Source organism: Pseudogymnoascus verrucosus (genome assembly GCF_001662655.1).
Source record: "Pseudogymnoascus verrucosus strain UAMH 10579 unplaced genomic scaffold scaffold_1, whole genome shotgun sequence".
Taxonomy (NCBI): Eukaryota; Fungi; Ascomycota; class Leotiomycetes; order Thelebolales; family Thelebolaceae; genus Pseudogymnoascus; species Pseudogymnoascus verrucosus.
The window spans coordinates 1,056,222-1,075,345 of record NW_017263652.1 but is presented as its reverse complement, the minus strand read 5'-3'; the positions used below and the strand labels follow the sequence as shown (position 1 = coordinate 1,075,345).

The window sequence follows — 19,124 nt, the reverse complement described above, 5'->3', positions numbered from 1 at the left end:
TTGTTGCGGAATGCGGCCCATCATGGATCCAAACGTGCCAATTGCCATTATTGGCATGAGCTGTAGATTCCCTGGAAATGTCAAGGTCCCAGAGGATCTTTGGAAGCTTTGCGCCGAGGGTAGGACAGGATGGAGTAAAATACCCGCCTCAAGGTTTAATTTAGATGGAGTATATCATCCCAACGCAGCAAAGACAAACACCGTATGTAGCATTTATTACCTATATGACAGAAAAATTTGGCGCTGACATGAGTTTCTTTAGACAAATGTTATTGGTGGTCATTTCTTGGAGGAAGATTTGGCTTTGTTCGATGCGGGATTTTTCAATCTCTCCTCTGAAGTTGCTTCAGTATGTTGATGTCCCGAAACTTGGCGAGGTGTTTAAGCCAATGTGCTGAAGTTTGGCAGTCTCTTGATCCTCAATACAGACTGCAGTTAGAATCTACTTATGAGGCCCTGGAAAGTGGTAAGATATGAAATGCAACGCATTTTTACGAACAATCAACTGATGAGCACCACAGCTGGTCTTACTATGGAGCACGTTGCTGGCTCGAACACATCTGTTTTTGCGGGCACATTCTTTCGAGATTATAGCGAAGCCCAGACGAGAGACGGAGAAACACTACCACGACTTTTCCTCCTAGGGGTAGGTTCTGCAATGGCGTCGAATCGGATATCTCATTTTTATGACTTGAGAGGGGCGAGTATGACAATCGATACCGGCTGCAGTACGACTTTGATAGCGCTACATCAAGGCTGTCAGAGTCTTCGTACTGGGGAATCCGACATGTCGATCGTGGGAGGTGCGAATGTGATGCTGAACCCCGACAATTTTGTGGTGATGTCAAACATCTCGTGAGTGGACTAGGGTACTGGAAATTGTCTCAGAACTAATTCCGTGCAGCCTTCTCGGGAAAACAGGAAAATCATATGCTTTCGACAATCGTGCTGAAGGATATGGTCGCGGAGAAGGATCTGCAACTGTCATTCTCAAGCGTTTAGACGACGCTCTGCGCGATGGCGACCCAATCCGATCAATTATTCGAACCAGTGGTACCAATCAAGACGGCAAAACTGAGACAGTAACCACTCCGAGCCAGAGAGCCCAAGAAGAGCTTATACGAGCCTGCTATGAGAAGGCTGGACTTGATCCGGCACAGACTGCATATTTCGAGGCCCATGGAACGGGTACTCGAACGGGTGATCCGATAGAGGCGAGAGCAATAGCTTCGGTTTTTCGCGAGCATAAATCACGAACTGAGCCTTTGCTAGTTGGATCTGTGAAGACGAACGTTGGCCACACTGAAACGACGAGCGGACTTGCAAGCATTATCAAAGTGGCATTGGCACTTGAAAAAGGCCAAATACCCCCCAGCGCCAATTTTGAGAAACCGAATGAGGAAATAGACTTGGATGATTGGCACATGAAGGTTCGTGATCCCTATCCCTTTCATCATTTAGATCCGTTCTTTTCACGGACATGTATCGTTTTCTGATGTCAACTGGGCATCCCCTTCCTTTCTGTCTACGCGGTCCGGACTTGGTGACCAATATTTTGCATGTAGATTCCCACGAAGCTTGAAGAGTGGCCGAAGGGAACCATTCGACGTGCTTCTGTTAATAACTTCGGATACGGGTAAGTGATCTAAACCCCTAGGCTTTAAATTTTTTGAGAATCTTCGAAATGCAGTGTTAACTTTGTGCACGCAGAGGAGCCAATTGCCATGTTGTAATGCAAGATTGTCAATCATTCATCGACCCAAAGAGTGCTGAAGCGAAGCATATTGCACATAAGACAAATGGAACCCATGCAAATGGAACCGATGCAAATGGAAGCAACAACAAAAGTGCTGTCAGTAGGATTAATAACACGGATGGAATTAATGGCACGAATGGAATCAAGGGTGTCAACAGTACCAACGGCATCAATGGCCACCATACGTCACATACTCCCCGTATCATCATACTGAGCGGAAAGGATGAGACTGCGTGTGAGGCTGTAGCATCAAATTTGAGAGACTATCTCTTGAAATCAGAACAGGCAAATGATGAAAGCTTCTTCGCCAGTCTTGCATACACCCTCAGCCAACGTCGATCGATCTTCCCATGGGTGAGTGCACAACCGGCCCAAAATGTATCGGAATTAATAGGCTTGATTGACTCTGGCAAGATGAAGCCAGGCCGGAGGATGGATCGTCCCCCACGGCTCGGCTTCGTCTTCACCGGACAAGGCGCACAGTGGTTTGCGATGGGAAGAGAATTGTTCGACGCCTATCCAGTTTTCAAGGGGTGCCTGTTGGAGGCCGAGGGGTACTTGAAGGCGCTAGGCGCAACATGGTCTTTGACAGGTAAACTACCAATTCTCTAGCGTAGGAGTAAAAGATGTGCCCGGGGCATAGACTGACTTCAGAACAGAAGAACTCAAGCGAGACGAGAAATCGAGCCGGGTTAGTGATGTGGCCTTGAGCACCCCGCTCAGTGTAGCGCTCCAGATTGCCTTGGCTCGACTCCTCCAGTCGTGGGGCATCACGCCCAGCGCTGTGACTAGCCATTCTAGTGGTGAAATGGCCGCTGCATGCGCCGTCGGTGCCCTGAGTCTCGACTCCACCATGGCGAGTGTGTTGTCTCGGGGGGAGCTCGTCGGGGAAGTCACCCAGTTTGCTGAGCGCAAGGGAGGCATGATTGCGGTCGGGCTGAGTCCTGAAGATACAGAGCCATATCTCGAACGTGTTTCCTCTGGTCAGCTCGTCGCCGCCTGTATGAATTCGCCCACCTCGACCACCGTATCCGGCGATGCCTCCGCGATCGAGGAGCTGGAGCGGATGCTCCACGACGAGCACATCTTTGCACGGCGACTGAAGGTCGACGCCGCATGGCACTCCCACCACGTCCAGCCCATCGCGAAGCCGTACCGTGCCTATCTGGAGAAGTACGTGCCACCTGTGAACGGAGAGCTCACCGATATTGTGTATTCGTCGCCCACCACCGGCACCCGCATCGGGTCGTTGGCCACCATCAATCGTCCCCAGCATTGGGTAGACAGCTTGACCAGCCCTGTTCAGTTCGTTCAAGCATTCCGCAATATGTGTTTTGGGGACGAGAGTGACGACGCTGCCTGCGAGGTCGATGCCGTGATTGAGGTCGGTCCGCACGCTGCGCTCTCAGGGCCGATCCACGAGATCAAATCGACGCTGCCACAGTTCCGCAATAGAAGCGAGATCTCCTATCACACGTGTCTCGTCCGCAAGAGCAATGCCGTCGCTACCATGCAGGCGTTGGCGTGTGAGCTGGTGCGGAAAGGGTATCCTGTTAATATGGAGGCCGTGAACTTTCCGCATGGGAGAATTGGAGGTGGGAGAGGGAGAGGGAGTGGGGGTAGGAGTAGGAGTGGCAATAAGAATGCGGATGTACATGAAAATGGGAATGGAGGCAAGTTTAAGACTGAGGGGGAGGGGGAGGGGGAGGGGACGTTGAAGGTGAAGGTCGAGGTGCTGCACTCGCTACCGAGCTACCCCTGGACCCACTCGACCCGGCACTGGAGCGAACCGCGATTGAACCGGGCCTGGCGAGAGAGGGGTGGAAAACCTCACGACCTCCTCGGCAGTCTGGCTTTGGGCTGCAATATTCTGACGCCGTCATGTAAGTGCTATGTTCGTATTGATATTGATATTCATCTGCGTTTATATCTTCACCTACCCTTCTCCTTTCTCCCTTCTCCACACAGCATACTGACCCATCCAAAGGGCGCCATGTTATTCGGGCCACAGACGTACCGTGGGTGAATGATCATCTCGTCCAGGGCAATGTCATCTACCCCGGCGCGGGCTATCTGTGCATGGCAATCGAGGGAGCCAGCGCCCAAGCCCGTGTCCAGCAACCCCAGACAGCTATCCAAGGCTATCAGCTTCGTGATGTTGATATCCTCCAGGCCTTGGTTATTCCCGAATCTGCAGAAGGCGTGGAGGTCCAACTCACCCTGCGGCCATGCAATGTCAAAGACCTATACGCCACGGGCTGGCAAGAATTCTCCGTCTCTTCGGTGTCGTCGGCCAGCCACTGGCTGGAGCACTGCAAAGGACTGATCAAAGTAGATATCCAGCAAAAGGCGCAGGTCCAGCACGGAGCTCTGATCACCAAGGATCATTACAGGCGCCGTATTGATCCGATGGATGTCTATGCTAGTTTACGTTCTGCCGGAATCTACCACGGTCCCATCTTCCAAAACTTAAGGGGCATCAGAGGCCGTGATAAGCAGTCACTTTCTGTCTTTGTCGTAGCTGATACAGCGTCGACGATGCCCTATCAGCACCAGAGCCCACACATTATCCATCCAACCACGCTGGATACCGTGTTTCAGGCAGCCTATACAGCTCTTCCTGGGGCTGGCTCCAAATCGCAGAGCTCGCAAATCCCTAAATCCATCAAACACCTCTGGATCGCCCATAGTATTTCGAGCGCCCCTGGACACACGTTCAATGCATATACCAATGTGAACCGCGCTACTCCACAGACATTCGAAGCTGATATGTCTGTGGTCAACGATGGCGAACTTGGAGCACCCTTGATTACAGTAAACGGCTTTGTCTGCCAGTCAATTGGCAACGCACCCATTCAAGCTGATTCCCTAGAAGACCAACTCTTCATCGCGGAGAAATGGGTCCCAGATATCTCATTTCTTAAACCAGCTTTCTTCAAGCAACAACTCAGCTGTCACATTTCCTCCATCGAGGCCGAAAACCTACTTGATTTGAGGCAACTTTGCATTCATTTCATCAGCGATGCTTTGGAAAGACTGACTGCAGAGGATGTCAAGCGACTGGATTCTCATCTTAAAAAGTTTTATGTTTGGATGAAGCTACAAGTCGAGCTAGCCGGTCGTGACGAACTAGCACCAGGGAGTACGTACTGGCACAAAGCTGCGCCCGACCAAATCACCGTTCTCAAAGACAAGGTCTATGCTGCAAGTGTGAATGGGGAGTTGCTCTGCAAGCTTGGGTCAGAGCTGGTCTCAATTCTGAGACAAGAGAGGACCCCTCAAGACTTGCTAGTTGAAGATGGGATGCTCAACAAGTTCTACGAAAACAGTCTCAAGCTGGACAGGTCCTTGCACCAAGTGTGCGGAGTTCTCAAGCACATTGTCCACAAAAATCCGCGTGCGAAAATACTCGAGATCGGTGCAGGAAGTGGAAGTTTTACAGCCCCCATCCTGGCGACTCTGGGGGAGGATAACTCTGACGATGGCCCGCTTGCTCTGTCTTACGACTTCACCGATATTTCCTCTGGCGTTTTTGAATCAGCCAAGGAGAAGTTCAAGAATTGGAAGAATTTAGTCCGATATAAGAAACTCGATGTCGAACAGGATCCGTTGAAGCAAGGATTCGATGAGGGCTCGTACGATGTCATCATCGCATGTCGAGTCCTGAGTGCAACAAAGTCTATGCAAAATACCATGTCCAACGTGCGGAAGCTACTAAAGCCTAGCGGAAAACTCCTCATGGTGGAGACAACACAGGATCAGCTAGACACCCAATTCTCGTTCTCGTTGCTTCCAAGCTGGTGGCTCAGTAAGTCTCTGACTCTTTAATCTATCCAGCGCTATTCATTTACTGACCCCGCGAACAGGCGAAGAGGAAGAACGGAAATTTAGCCCATCTCTCACTGTTGGAATGTGGGATCGTTGTCTTCGCGAAACGGGCTTCAGTGGTGTAGATATTGAAGTTCCCGACTGCGATGAACCAGATCTCTACTCGTACAGTGTCATCATGTCCACTGCAAACTCCCAGTCGACCAAATTGAACTCTGATATTGTGCTTGTCACCCGAAACCTGACCCCGATCTCGTGGATGGATGCGCTGTCAACATCGATTGCAGAAGCCACAGGTGTTGCGCCCTCCATAGAGCCTCTTGAGGGCGTCAGGGGGAACAGTAAATCCATCTATGTCTTCTTGGGGGATACTGAAGGCCCTTTTCTCAAAAATCTCGATTCAGCACAGTTTGAAGCCATCAAAGCACTTTGTTCCACATCAAAAGGCGTGCTTTGGGTGAGTCGCGGTGGTACAGTCGGTTGTGAGCAAGTTGATTCCAGCATGCATGTTGGGTTCTTTCGCTGTCTCAGGTGGGAATATAGTGGCAAACGCCTGGCTTCTGTTGATTTGGACCCAAATCAATCTCCATGGAGCTTTGAATCCATTCCTACCATCACGGATGTGTTTAGCAAAGTCTTCTGCGAATGGTCTACGGCTGAAGATATTGACTTCGAGTTTGCTGACCGTGACGGTCTCATTTCTGTCCTACGGTATCACAAAGACATTTCTACTGATTCAGCCGCATTTCCAAATGCAGCAGAACTCACCATGGCAAAAATGGAACCATTTGCTCAACTCGGACGCCCCTTACGCTTGTTCATTGGTTCTCCTGGTCTCTTAGATAGTCTGGCATGGGGCGATGATCCTGATGCTGGAAAGGAGCTCGAGCCCGACATCGTTGAGGTCCAAGCAAAGGCATTTGGTCTGAACTTCCGCGATGTTATGGTAGCAATGGGCCAGCTGAATCGGGACATTATGGGATTTGAATGCTCCGGGTATATCAGCAGAGTCGGCTCAAATGCGAAACTGCAAGGCTACAAACCTGGTGATCGAGTGGCAATGCTTCTCCGGGGTCACTGGGGCACCTTCGCTCGAGTTCATCACAGCAGCGTCGTCAAAATCCCAGATGACATGACCTTCGAGGTTGCTGCGAGCCTGCCGGTCTCCTTCTGCACAGCTTATATCTCGGTCTTTGACATAGCAAGACTCCGGAGGGGAGAGAAAATCCTGATTCATGCAGCTACTGGAGCTTTTGCTCAGGCGGCCATTGTATTGGCAAAACATGTCGGTGCTGAGATTTTCGTCACCGTTGGAACGGAGGCGAAACGGCAATTTGTAATAAAGACCTACGGCATCCAACCTGACCACATATTTTCCAGCAGAGATACCTCATTTGCTCCTGGTATTCTAGCGATGACAGAAGGAAAAGGCGTTGATGTTGTGCTAAATTCGCTTTCAGGTATATTGCTTCAGGAAAGTGTGAACTGCCTTGCTCCATTTGGCCGTTTTGTGGAGGTTGGCAAACGTGATTTTGAGGCAAACAGTCTCCTGGATATGGGTGCGTTTACACGCTCGATATCCTTCTCGTCTTTTGATCTGCTGGCATTCTCGGACACGAGGTATCCCGAGATACAGGACGTATTGAAGGACGTTATCCGCCTTTTCGAACAAAAGGTCATTGTTCCTGTTGATCCGATTACGGTTTATCCTGTTTCCGAGCTTGAGAGAACATACCGTCTGATGCAGGTTGGAAAACATATGGGAAAGATTGTAATTGCAATGAACCCCGAGGACATCGTTCCTGTAAGTAGTCTTTCGTACATTCCCAGATTTGAGATTCTCCCAGACTACACCTCCTCGCGTCTATATCTTACGATGCTAACTGAATTAGGTACTTCCAAAGACTCCATCGGTAAAATTGCGACCTGACAGCTCGTATTTGGTTGTGGGTGGTCTTGGCGGCATCGGCCGTTCTGTGTGTCATTGGATGGTAAGCCATGGAGCAAAGAACATTGTTGTCATCTCGAGAAGTGCAAGCTCGCAGGAAAAGGCTGCGCCTTTCTTAGCTGAGATTGGAAAGAATGGCTGCAAAGTCAAAGTTACAGCATGTGATATCACAGACGAGTATCAGCTCGCAGAAGTGTTGAAAGCATGTTCATTTGAAATGCCTCCAATATGTGGTGTAATACAAGCTGCTATGGTTCTCGAGGTAAGCACACCAACTGCGATCTATAATCTTAATTGCTAAAAGTTGATAGGACTCCATTCTTGAACGCATGAGTCTCGGAAACTTCAATGCTGGGATTCGACCAAAGGTCCAGGGAACCTGGAATCTCCATAACCAAATGTCTGGACTAGAAATCGATTTTTTCATAATGCTTTCTTCTATTGTGGGTGTCACCGGTAATGCAAGCCAGAGTGCCTACGCTGCAGGTGGAACCTTCCAAGACGCTCTCGCAAAATATCGTACATCTAAAGGTCTACCATGTGTGGCGATCGATCTGGGACAGACAAAATCGGTAGGAGTTGTTGCAGAATCAGTTGGCATGGCTCAACAACTTTCGAGAAAAGGCTTGACCATGCTGAGCGAAGATGTTGTTCTCAGCACTATCGAATATGCCATACTTCACCCCTTTTCAACACAGTTGAGCATCGGCTTCAATACCGGGTCTGGGCCTCACTGGGAAGACAGCGTATACACCCGAGACTTGAGATTCTCTCTCCTCCGTTACCGTAAGCAAACCTCGTCGAATGTCAACAAATCCGCAGCGGGCGACTTGGGAAGCAGAATCGCAGCTGCCTCGACACTCGACGAGGCAGTTGAAGCTGTCGTTGGTGGACTGACGAAGAAGCTGATGGACAGCTTCATGATCTTGGAGTCTGACGTGGACCCCTCAAAATCTCTTGCAAGTTATGGAGTTGATTCCCTTGTTGCCGTCGAATTGCGAAACATGTTGGCGTTGCGCGCGGGTGCTGAAGTTTCGATCTTCGACATCATGCAGAGCAGCTCGATCACTGCTCTTGCAGCCACAGTTGCATTGAAGAGTAGCCACACTGACCCCTTGCTTGTCTTAAGTTAGCTGCCGTATGTTTCTCTTTTTGGGAGTGTCGAGGCCAGGTATAGGATTATATATTAGAATATACTCCAATGAAGTCACATACACCGGTGCATGAAAGCCAGTAACTTTTTTCTGTCTTTTTTCGTCGAGATTTGGACCTTGCACTTCTGTTTCTAACACATTTCACCTTTAGGATTTCATTTTCTAAACGCAATTATGCTATCACTAAATCAGTCGTAATGGCAAAGTACGTACCAACACTTCCCTAGTTGACTAGTCATATGTTCTGTAGTAAGAGATTATGAAGGCATATTGTTTCTATGTTTCTGATGATAGTTTAAGCAAGCTCTGTTACGTTAATTTCGCCGACATTCTGAATGCTCTATAAAAGGTTGCCTGTGCGTCAGGGGCAAGCCGAGGATAAAGTTGTGTCCACTGCAACCCAAGCTTTTCACAGCCATGTAGGTAATATTGAGTTCTTTCGAGTAAAATGTAAGAAGCCCGAAATCTACGGTATCATAGAATCTCGCATGGCAAAAACAATATACAATCCACAATTAGCTCCAGCTAATTGTGGTGCCATTTTTGGTTGTGCCATACAACACAATAGGTATGTGAGAAGGGGCTGCTATTTCTCAGCTAAAACTCACTCTTTTGCATTTCTTTAAGCACCAAAATCGCCTAAGTTTTAAGTCACGTCATTGTTTAGGGTGTCATACGCTGTCGTTACAGCGCTTAATACCCTGTGGCTCCACTCAGTAGGTGATCTTGACGGCCCCCCCGTACCCTACTTTGTAGGTCTTACTCGTTATGCTTCCGAGTGGTGACTTACCTACCCCTCCTTGGGCATACATAGCACAACACTTCGAAGGCAGTCTGGGGGGCAAAGAAACTCGTAATTCAAACTATCTATATATAGTCGTGTCTGTCTAAGGCTGTAAAGGTCGACTATCTCCCAACTGCCCCGAGTCTAGCAAGTTCAAGTAGTACTTGGCAAGGTTGTTCACGCTCTGGATTTTCCGCAAAATCTCGAGGCATCCGTCTAGTCCTTCTCCAATTGATGATTCTTCTAGAAATTGCATGTCTAACATGTGAGCGTCGCGTTGAATCATTAGGCGTTCAATACCTAGATATATCGCCGCGGGTATGAAAACGTGGCCCTGTAGGAGCTTGTCAGAATGTTTTTGGAAATGGAAGCGGTCCACGGCGTAGTGTGTTACATGTGCATAGCTCACAACGAAACTCATTTACGCGGAACGGGGCCAACTGACATTGAAGTATCCAATACGGGCATGTTCCTTCGTCAGATTTGCGATTTTCTTCGCAGCTGTGATTGCCTGGATTTGATATTCAAGCACCTTCTCACCACAGCTATCATCGACAGACATCGACTCCATGATCTTGTAAAGATATAGCGTCGTTGCTTGTAGTATCATGAAACTCATCAGCAACATTGGTTCCGCAAATATCGTCGTGGTGGGGTATTTCAAAGCGAAAGTGTCGGCCTTCTCCCGTAGTTTAAAGTCAATCCACTCGTGTCGGAACCAGAAGTCCTGTGTCGTGTTACCGTAGTACTGCTCAACGGTAGAGACGTGAGAATGTGAGAGTGCGCGGCCGTAAAGAGTCACGAGGATTGCACATTCTGCCAAAGGCGAGAGTGGGGTCTGGACATTGCAGGCAGCGATGGCTTCCGAGAGAGATGACACTCTCATGATCTTGCCAGTTTCAAACTCTGATTCCAGACAAGGGAGACGGGTGCAAATCTTTCCTGGTCAGTAAAGGGACACGGTTTAAGGGCCGGCGTACATATACTTACCACTTCTTCATTCAGGGTCAAGGGAAGTCCATTTTGCACGCTGATAAACCGGTCGAGGCAGTATGCTACCCAGAACGCTCTTCGCCTCTCCTCTCTTCCAATTTCCTCCTCCTGGCTACTACTGGCAGAAAGCATCTGCAGTAATTCTGAATGGTTGTCAAGCTCATGGAGTCTCAGCAGTTGAACAAGACGGAACACTCGGCCAGCACTGAACCAAGCTCGCTGGTAGCTAGACCGAAGAAACTCGTAAGATGTTATCAAAATCCAAGCTTGTACTTGCTCGATTTGGACCACATTCATGTTGTTCTCGCTCAAGTCGTTCTCTTCCAACTTTTGGCGGGTCTCATTGTATATGGCTTCTCTCACGTTCTCGAATTGTGACGAGTGTGACATGGCTAAAATCCACATGGCATTTCGTAAACATACCTGCGAATGTTTGAGGCCTGGGTTTCTCGACCACACGTAGTAATGATACTTATGAATGATTGGTACAGTGGCATGGACGCGATCAAAATACAGTTGATCTCTAGGGGGTCGTCAGCCAAGCGATCAAGTCAATCAGAGTTCAGCCTGGTACTAACAGGTCTGCCTGCATCAAGTCACTCAACAGCTCTTCTCCTCGGACCGCCGCCAATGTTTTGACTCCTCTGGGGGAGGTTTGATCGCATTCTTCCTCGGAATTATTGCTATCAGAGTATTGGCTCTGTTCCCCGTCTCGCATCGCTCTTTTGCCTTGTGTATCATGGTTCAGGCCAGCAAATTGGTCTCTTTGCGGTGCTCTCCTATCAACCTCATGGAGCTGTTCCTCAAGTGACACTGACGCAACAAAAATCATTCAGTCATGTTCATTCAGGTACACCACATCTGGGATATTCTCGCTTACTGATCCGATTTCTCATAGCTTTGAGACTCCCTTTCTTAGGGCCCCTGGGCAGACGGTCTGTATTGACTTCACATACAAGCCCCGAGTTGGAACATGCCCCACATTTTGGCCTCTGTCTGTCACATCTGAGTTTTCTCTTGCGGCAGTCCTCACACGCAACCCCAGGCTGCTGTCTTCGCCAATGAGACATGGTATGTTCACTGGAAAATTTCCGAAGATTGAATGATGAGGGAATGGTATCCTGATACTGTGGCACGACACGGCTAATATTTATCTACGGTGGGAGAGAGAAACGAGAGGAGCGGTAGGGTAGCGTCTCTTAGCTGATTGGACTCTTCGACCGGGCTCAAAGATGTCCAACACAACGTCCAACACAACGCTGAGACTTCGCCCTCCACCTGCAGCCAACTTTGATTGTAGTTTAGCAGAGATTAGTTTTGTACTATTCCTGGAATGTAATTGGTTGCTGTGCCATGATTAGTACTGCACTCTACCATTGTGCCTCACATAAATCAAATTGAGGCAGTCGTGTTGAAGGATGAGAAGGATGCGACCCCCGGAAACTGATAACGCAATCTTGCGGCACAGACGCAGGATAGAACGAAAACCCTCGGTCGCATTCCTGAGACTAAAGCCCGAAGTTCAGTGAAGAACGTCAGATCGGGTTTAGAGATTCCGATTGCCGTCTTGAGCTGTCGATAACTCGTGTTACGTTACTCAATATCCGCCGGATGAATGTAGCCCCATCTTACTGTGGAAACCTATTAAGTCTAGCTATTCAGACGGAAATAGCTCTTGTTGAAAGGCCAAGGAGGAAGCGAGCTAGGGCAGACACAGCTGAAAATATAGTAGTAGACTAATATACTACTATTCATATTATCCGTAGCTAGCTATTCTTACTACGTATTAAATGTATTATCCATAGGTGGGCTGGTCTGTTCATGCATGGGCCGGCCCGTCCATGGATTGGCCAGCCCAGTTGTGGATGTTAATATCCATGGGTGGGCCGGCCCGTCTATGGATAGGCCTAGTTCTGGATGTTAGGCTTCAAATTAGAGGCCAGCTTACTGGCGAACGGGCTTATAAGCTTCAGGCTGCTAAAGCTAAGCTTTTAGCTCAGAAAGCCCAGGCGAAGGAAGCCCGAGTAGCCTAGTAGGCTGATAATTAGGCCCGTAAGCAGCTTCGGAGGGTAGGGGTTAAAGCTCGGAAACAGGAACGCCTCCGGAAGAAGAGGGTAAGAGCTCTTATTCGAGCTGGCAACCCAGTTCCTCTAGAGGATCAGGACCCAATACTCGACCCAGAAGCTGGTTCTAAGCCAGGCTTTGAGCTTGAGTATAAGGGTGAGAATGGGAGGGAGAGCAAGAGTGGTGAAAGTGATAGTTTCGTAGGATAAATTCTCTATGTACCTTTCCATATAATTTACTATACAAAGGTACCTACAAATTTTGGCGGTCGCGAACGCAACCGCTTCCACCCACGATTACCTATTTAGCGATACTCTCACAGAGTCCTGTTCCTCTACTACAGTCTTACAACATTGCCTTCGACACCACCCTCTGCCGCCTTTTCCACTACTTCTTCCGCTTTCTTCTTTCTGACATCCTTCAACCCCATACCCCACCCTGTAATGAAGCAAATTATACTAGCGGCAATCCCTAGATAGAATGTATGACTGATGCTCTTGCTGTATGCTGCTAAGACGCCTGGAAGATCATCTGCTGAAACAATTGCTCGGAATCCTGTGGCACCTGCGTTGATGATATTTTGCGCATTTACAGATGGTGCGTATTTTGGAATACTGGTTTTCAAGGCGCTTGTGAGAAGGGCTTGGCAAATGGCAATGAAGACAGCGCCACCGTAATTCTGGGCGATTACGAGAATTGACATGGCGACAGAGATTTGAGCAAGCGGAAGTGTGTTTTGAATGGCTATGATTGGCTGGCACGTAAGTTTTCAGTGTGACTTCCAAAGAGAATCCGCGAGTTGCAAAGCTTACCATTGCTGTTCCCGTCCCACGGGCAATGCCGTTCAAGATTAGATACCCAATCCACCTGCCAGTTGAAGTTTGTGCATTTAACGTAGAGAGAAGACCAAATCCAACTGATCCAATTGTTGCTGCTGCCAAGAACCAAGGCAAGTAGTAGCCCAATCTCTGAACTAGACAAAAGTTAGCGTGCGATTCTTTGAAAACAGTTGCTCGAATTACCCAAAATCCCCGACATCACTGCAAACAAGATCTGAGACAAGATACTTGGCAGGAGATTTACACCACTTGCAGTTGGAGATGCACCTCTCACTGCTTGAAAATAAACTGGCAGATAAAATGACGCAATATAAACCAACCCCATAAAGAAGAAATTAGAGACAGCGGCAGCCCATACGGTTCTGATCTGAAGCATGGGGAAGGGTATCATTGCTTCATTACCTTGTCTCCATTCCCAGAGGAAGAAAACAATAAACGTCACTCCTGCACCACAGAAAAGTCCAATGATAGTACTGCTATTCCAAGCGAATTGTTCTCCGCCAAATTGGAGAGCCAGAAAGAACATCACTGAAGCTGGGGCAAATATGGCGAATCCGACAAGATCCATCTTACTCAATACGGTACGTAGCTTGGCGCCTGTCGGCTTGGCTACTTGTTCTGGGATGCTGACCATGAAAAGAAGACCTGCAACAACACCACCAACAGGGAGGTTGATGTAGAAGCCTGGGAAAGAGTTAATTGGAAAAGCAGGAGAAAGAAGCAGAGGGGCCTCGACTTACACCATCTCCACGATACATGCTGAGTTAGAGCTCCTCCGATCAATGGTCCCGAAGCTACTCCAAGCTGTCCAACTAGAAACAACGAGTATTTAGTGAGGTTTCACTGAAACAGATATAAATTTAATACGTACTCCCCATCATGATACCCATCAGACCTGTGGAAAATCGGTGAGTACATAGTCCATGGCAATTGTCGAGATAAGCAGTGGCTCACCAGGTTGTCTCTCTTTTGGCACGCAACTCGAGAGAATTGTCAGCGCACCTGTCATCAACCCAGAAGCTGCAAGTCCAGCAATTGTTCTTCCGATTATCAACATGGCTGATGTGACCGCTGCACCGCAGATCGCCGAGCCGATCTCAAATATGACGAAAAATGTGAAGAAGGTCCACTGTCAAATGTCAGACCTAGATAAAAGATTCCCAACAACTTGTGTACCTTGGAGCTGTAATATGTGTATATCTTGCCGGTCAATGGCTGAAGTGCCGCACTGGAATTAGGCATCAGCGTCGTAGTCATAGTGAAATAGAGCTGGTACACACCTTGCGAGAGGATACACGCTTCCATACCACCCAAGATCCTCAAGCGAATGGAAATAATTTGTGATAGCTGGTATAGCCTTTCAATGGTTAGTCGAGATGTAGTATCTTGGAGTGCAGTGGGACATACATTTGTGACAATGGACATGTCTAGCATCAATAGGAAAAAGACCAAGGTAACGACAGCCAAGATAATGAAGAGCTCTATGCCGGTAACGTATTCGTGAGCATCTTCCTCCTGTAGTATACCTTCTTTGTTACCGCCATCTGATATTTGCTCCTCGTCTTTGTTCTTTTCGAGTATCGTGTTGTCTGCGCTTTGGTTCTCCTGCTCTGGAGAAGACATGTCGAATGCAGCACGGCTTAAAATCGGTGTATGTGTGCAAGTGTCGAGAAATAATGATTGGAACTTAAATAAAGAATTCGAGCGGATCTTGGCATGAAATCAAATTGTCGTGCTTCATGAGATACGGAGTTCTGGTATTGATATTAAGAACGGGATTCATATTTCCGAAATCCGGTCTCATTTCCCTGCATTCTAAATCCCGGCTGATGGGATGAGAACTAATGGCTATGTCGCTTTTTTGGACAAGTGGTAAGAGTTCATTTTCTTTTATGATTTTCTCTGCTGTGAAATCTGAGATAGTTCGTTGGCATCAATTGAGTCCTTGGTCGGTTTTCGATGTTGGCCTAGACGGAAACCCAGCTTCACAAACTCTCCACATGAGGAACGGTGTGACGTGAGATTTTATCTTCAAGATATCAAAAACATGCACAGAGTCTTTGATATTATTATTATCATGGTGTACTTCGATTTACGCTTGATTTCAAGTTTGATTGCAAAGATGGTAATATTCAATAGTCCCACGAGCCCAGCATATCTCCTAACCATGCATCACCTGAGACATCCATGAACGAGCTATCTTCCATCATACCACCAAAACGATATTCTCCGGCATTAGACAAGCTTGTGATATCACCCAGCTTTAAACCACAACGTATACGGATTGATTCGAATATCTTGATCGTTCGGGTAAACATATCTCCCTTATGATGCTCGTCATCCATATCCCTCACCCTCTGTATGTTATGTATTATTCGATCCAATATCTCAAGAAGATCTGCAGTCTGTCTAAGCAGCTCTTTGTCTAATGCTGGATCTTCCAATGTTGACAGTCTATATAAAGCTACAACACAATGTCCAAGCTGTGCGAAGAAGGGAAAGGAAATACCGATGTATGCCATTAATGGTAGCTCAAAGAAAATATCAAACCAAGACTTAATTGAGTTGAGACATGCATATAATGGTTCCAGTCGCTGAAAGTCTGTACTGCTGGATGAGGTAGGGGTCTTTGAAATCCCCATCTCATTGATACTGAGCTCAGTGTTGAATATGTGCGCGAGCAAAAGATCTATCACGACATTAGTCCTAGAGAGGAAAATTTCAGACCAGGCGACAAACCGTTTTGTTGAAGGTTAGGAGGAATACTACGTTTGATTGTGGCCAAATCAGAGTGCAAGGCTTTGAGATAAAGAGATGGGGTTCCACTTCGCTGGCTAGACTGGCCACCATAGCTGACGCCCTCGGCAGCCCGAGTGACGATGTCTGTGAGAAGCTGTAGTCGAACTTGTGTCACCAGCATCTCGTCTCCGGGATAATCTTGACTGCCAGTCAATACTTGCAGACATTCATCCATGTATGTAGTCCATCGGAGGGCATCTATCTTCCCAAAGTATAAGGACACACTAGAATGATCAGCTTGCAACTCAGTAACCGATCATGGGGACTTACTTGGAGCTCAGTAGAAAACAAGCCAATACTGCTCGTCTCTCATCTAAACTTCGTGTTGGTTGGAGCCGTGGAGATGGATCAGAGGCCCCAGTATCGATAGCTGATATCATATATAGATCAATCGGAAGTGGTTTATTAAGACGCAGATCGAAGACAAGTGACATGGCTAATTGAGTAAAACGAGATAAATTGAGCGGGACCATGAATTGGTCATGGCCCCACGTGACGAAAGCAAGTAGTCCAAGTAAGACATCTACGCTATCTTCATTCTCAACTATAATGCGTCTAGCCAGTGCGTCTCTAATTTCTGTACCGAGGGCCAGTTTCTGAGAAGTCGAGGGCGAGCCAATGGCCATAATGACCTTGAACAGGAAGGGCTTTTCTTGCTGGAATTCTTGAGCGGATGTGCATTGTGCAATATGGATAAATGGCAAATAGGGCAGTGACTGTGTACGGAATAACTGAAAGTACTCTTCTGCTTCGCTAGGAGATGGCTGGAAGCCCGAAAAACAAGGCGAATTAGAGATAGCGGCATCAACGGGACTGAGTTCCAGAGCAGGCGAGAGGAATGTTCTCGACCAAAGGGACGGGTGAGAGCTCGCACGAGCACTGGATCCCGAGGGAAGGGCAAGAGGAGATGAGCTCGACAGCTCTCGAGATGGGTATGCATGCTGCAACGGGGGGGATCGGGAGTTCCCTGCGGATATTTGGTTCGTCACGGCTTCAACCAAGGTGTCCAGGTTGGAGAGCCTGTTTGAATTGGGTAGTGCCGCTGCAGGTGAGGATTCGGGGACAAAGGTCAGCAGTGACACCAAGCTATCGATTTTCGACACGAGCTGATTTTCTTGCGCGGCTCTCAACGACCCCATCGTTTTCCCATTGCGGGTTCTGACTCGTTCTCGGGGGACACAGGCCTTGTCGAGACGACGGCACCTGTTCAAGCATATGCTATCAGAACTAAATACCAGGCAAAGTGACATACAATTGAAGCGCCCGGAAGCTCCTACCTATCACAAGGTTCATTTCGTGCACGAGATATACACTTGCACTTTGCTCTCGAGCAATCTCGACAGGCCTGACCGTAAGGGGCGGACTGTGCTTGAGATGGCTGGATGGTGTCCATCACAACTTACTCACCACCAAGGTTGTGTCTCGGCGGATTTGAGAGTAAGTGAATCCCGTAGATTATTACACGGTAGGATGCATTTAAGGTGCAACAAGAGTCGTGGAAATTTATAAGCTGCCGTCGGTGGTTGTGACACGCGGTCTTTTGTGCATCCAACTGCCAGTAAGGATTTGACATGCATGCGAAGTTGACATGCAGTGTAACCTGTCCTCTTCCTCGGAAAATCTCACATCCTGTAATCAAAGTTGCATTAATGATGACCTGCCTGTCAGCCACCGGGTTTCGGGGTGTAAGATCCCGCGCCATAATATCTACGTCGGAGTTCGTTATTACCCGCTCACCGAATTTCGTAAATTTAGACTCCAACTATCGAGTATCGAGTATACGAAGTACGAGGGATGGATTCGACACCAAATCTGCTTGAGCAGTTCACACTATTTAGGTCTTATTTTATGGCTGTACTGAGGTTTCATGCAGCTGAGTCACGTGGTATTGAGTTACAGGGCTTCTGTTGGGGGAAACGGACATTCTTGTGGGATATGGTCGGTTTTTACGCCTAAAATGACAGGTTATCCCCGTGGGACCGTCCAGCTCCCAGTTGGTTTGCCAGTGAGACAGTAGCGGCGCCATACTATTAGAAGCCACTAATCTAAAGCCTAGCTGAGCCTAGAAAGCCTAGCTTATTAGGGTTTTAGGGGTTTCCCCTAGGGTTACAAATAGCGTACGTAGGCCCGTAGACTAGGTAGTAATTCAATTGATCTATATACTCTATATACCGTGTTTACTGTTTGAAGCCTTCTGTTCTGTTGTGCTAAAAGTGAAGAGTTCCGGCTACTAGAGACATTCGTGTATAGTCCCCGTATTCTAGTCCTTCCTCTAACAGGTTATGAGCCTAGCAACGTTTAGGAAGCTTTGTGTTTTAAAACTAAAGAATTAATTCTAAAGTCTTACATTAATAAAGTAAGAGTGTAACGCTAAGGTCCTAGGGCTAGGATATTATAGAGGTTTCATTATGTAGTTTACTTAATAGGGGAGGTAGGGGATTAGACATAAAGGCTTTTATAAAACACATTACTAGTATATAATATATACAATATTAAATTAAGCATAAAGCTCCTATCTAAGAACTAACTATCTACTTATATAGTAGCGTTATGCTAAATGGACCCTATCTACTACTTAGACGATCCCTAGGTGATACTTATACGATCCTAGATCCTCTTAGGATCAGGTCACGTAGTTCTGCTTCTCCTAACTAATAATCGTAGACCTTCTTCCTACAGTTTCCTAGCCAATCACTTGTCTAGCGCTAATAGTAGGGTGAGCTGTAACACTATAGCTTTTATGGAGGTATTCATGGTCGTGCGAGCACTAGAGATGTGTCTCAATCTCGTTAGGTCTTTAAAAGTCACCAAGTCTTTGTCCCATTTCTTAGTGCTTAAATTATATTCCAGCTGTAAGGGCCTAGTGATAAACTGCAGCGAATAATAATTGAAGTTACATCAATGTGCATCCAGAACTCCCGCGCTGTCAAGCATGCTAAAGACGATATCGAACGCCTTC

The 19,124-nt window shown here is 47.6% G+C and overlaps 4 protein-coding genes across 4 annotated transcripts; 1 reads left to right on the top strand and 3 right to left on the bottom strand.

The window, feature by feature from the left end:
- Positions 1 to 22: 22 nt before the first annotated feature.
- On the top strand, positions 23 to 8,952 carry VE01_00368 (Type I Iterative Polyketide synthase (PKS); the record flags this gene model as incomplete). The annotated part of the gene is made up of 12 exons (XM_018269900.2): positions 23 to 202; positions 263 to 349; positions 409 to 466; positions 522 to 855; positions 905 to 1,430; positions 1,566 to 1,636; positions 1,711 to 2,348; positions 2,416 to 3,639; positions 3,744 to 5,564; positions 5,623 to 7,388; positions 7,477 to 7,794; positions 7,844 to 8,952. The coding sequence occupies 12 exons, from the start codon at positions 23 to 25 to the stop codon at positions 8,663 to 8,665; spliced, it is 7,845 nt and encodes a 2,614-aa protein (XP_018135262.1). The 3' UTR covers positions 8,666 to 8,952.
- A 574-nt stretch (positions 8,953 to 9,526) lies between these two features.
- On the bottom strand, positions 9,527 to 11,698 carry VE01_00367 (uncharacterized protein). The gene is made up of 5 exons (XM_018269899.2): positions 11,344 to 11,698; positions 11,042 to 11,276; positions 10,461 to 10,986; positions 9,916 to 10,407; positions 9,527 to 9,804 (listed from the first exon to the last, which is right to left on the bottom strand). The coding sequence occupies exons 1-5, from the start codon at positions 11,531 to 11,533 to the stop codon at positions 9,574 to 9,576; spliced, it is 1,674 nt and encodes a 557-aa protein (XP_018135257.2). The 5' UTR covers positions 11,534 to 11,698; the 3' UTR covers positions 9,527 to 9,573.
- A 1,116-nt stretch (positions 11,699 to 12,814) lies between these two features.
- On the bottom strand, positions 12,815 to 14,525 carry VE01_00366 (uncharacterized protein). The gene is made up of 6 exons (XM_059463265.1): positions 14,321 to 14,525; positions 14,238 to 14,261; positions 14,107 to 14,178; positions 13,550 to 14,050; positions 13,340 to 13,500; positions 12,815 to 13,281 (listed from the first exon to the last, which is right to left on the bottom strand). Exons 1-6 carry the CDS (start codon positions 14,421 to 14,423, stop codon positions 12,865 to 12,867), a joined length of 1,278 nt encoding a protein of 425 aa, XP_059320131.1. The 5' UTR covers positions 14,424 to 14,525; the 3' UTR covers positions 12,815 to 12,864.
- Positions 14,526 to 15,361: 836 nt separating this feature from the next.
- Positions 15,362 to 17,766, bottom strand: VE01_00365 (uncharacterized protein). The gene is made up of 4 exons (XM_018269897.2): positions 17,443 to 17,766; positions 16,436 to 17,368; positions 16,106 to 16,389; positions 15,362 to 16,055 (listed from the first exon to the last, which is right to left on the bottom strand). Exons 1-4 carry the CDS (start codon positions 17,556 to 17,558, stop codon positions 15,499 to 15,501), a joined length of 1,890 nt encoding a protein of 629 aa, XP_018135255.2. The 5' UTR covers positions 17,559 to 17,766; the 3' UTR covers positions 15,362 to 15,498.
- Positions 17,767 to 19,124: the final 1,358 nt, after the last annotated feature.

Bases quoted from the DNA above. Each gene is read 5' to 3' on its own strand.
- VE01_00367 (XM_018269899.2), bottom strand. From the start codon at position 11,533: ATGTCTCATTGGCGAAGACAGCAGCCTGGGGTTGCGTGTGAGGACTGC. The intron at 11,277-11,343 runs GTAAGCGAGAAT...TTGTTGCGTCAG, and splicing joins AGCTATGAGAAATCGGATCA to TGTCACTTGAGGAACAGCTC. The intron at 9,805-9,915 runs GTCAGTTGGCCC...AAGCTCCTACAG, and splicing joins CCCGTATTGGATACTTCAAT to GGCCACGTTTTCATACCCGC.
- VE01_00366 (XM_059463265.1), bottom strand. From the start codon at position 14,423: ATGTTGATAATCGGAAGAACAATTGCTGGACTTGCAGCTTCTGGGTTG. The intron at 14,179-14,237 runs GTACGTATTAAA...CGTTGTTTCTAG, and splicing joins GATGGGTATCATGATGGGGA to TTGGACAGCTTGGAGTAGCT. The intron at 13,282-13,339 runs GTAAGCTTTGCA...CTTACGTGCCAG, and splicing joins GTGGGACGGGAACAGCAATG to CCAATCATAGCCATTCAAAA.
- VE01_00365 (XM_018269897.2), bottom strand. From the start codon at position 17,558: ATGGACACCATCCAGCCATCTCAAGCACAGTCCGCCCCTTACGGTCAG. The intron at 17,369-17,442 runs GTAGGAGCTTCC...ATGCTTGAACAG, and splicing joins CGAAATGAACCTTGTGATAG to GTGCCGTCGTCTCGACAAGG. The intron at 16,390-16,435 runs GTAAGTCCCCAT...TGATCATTCTAG, and splicing joins TGTTTTCTACTGAGCTCCAA to TGTGTCCTTATACTTTGGGA.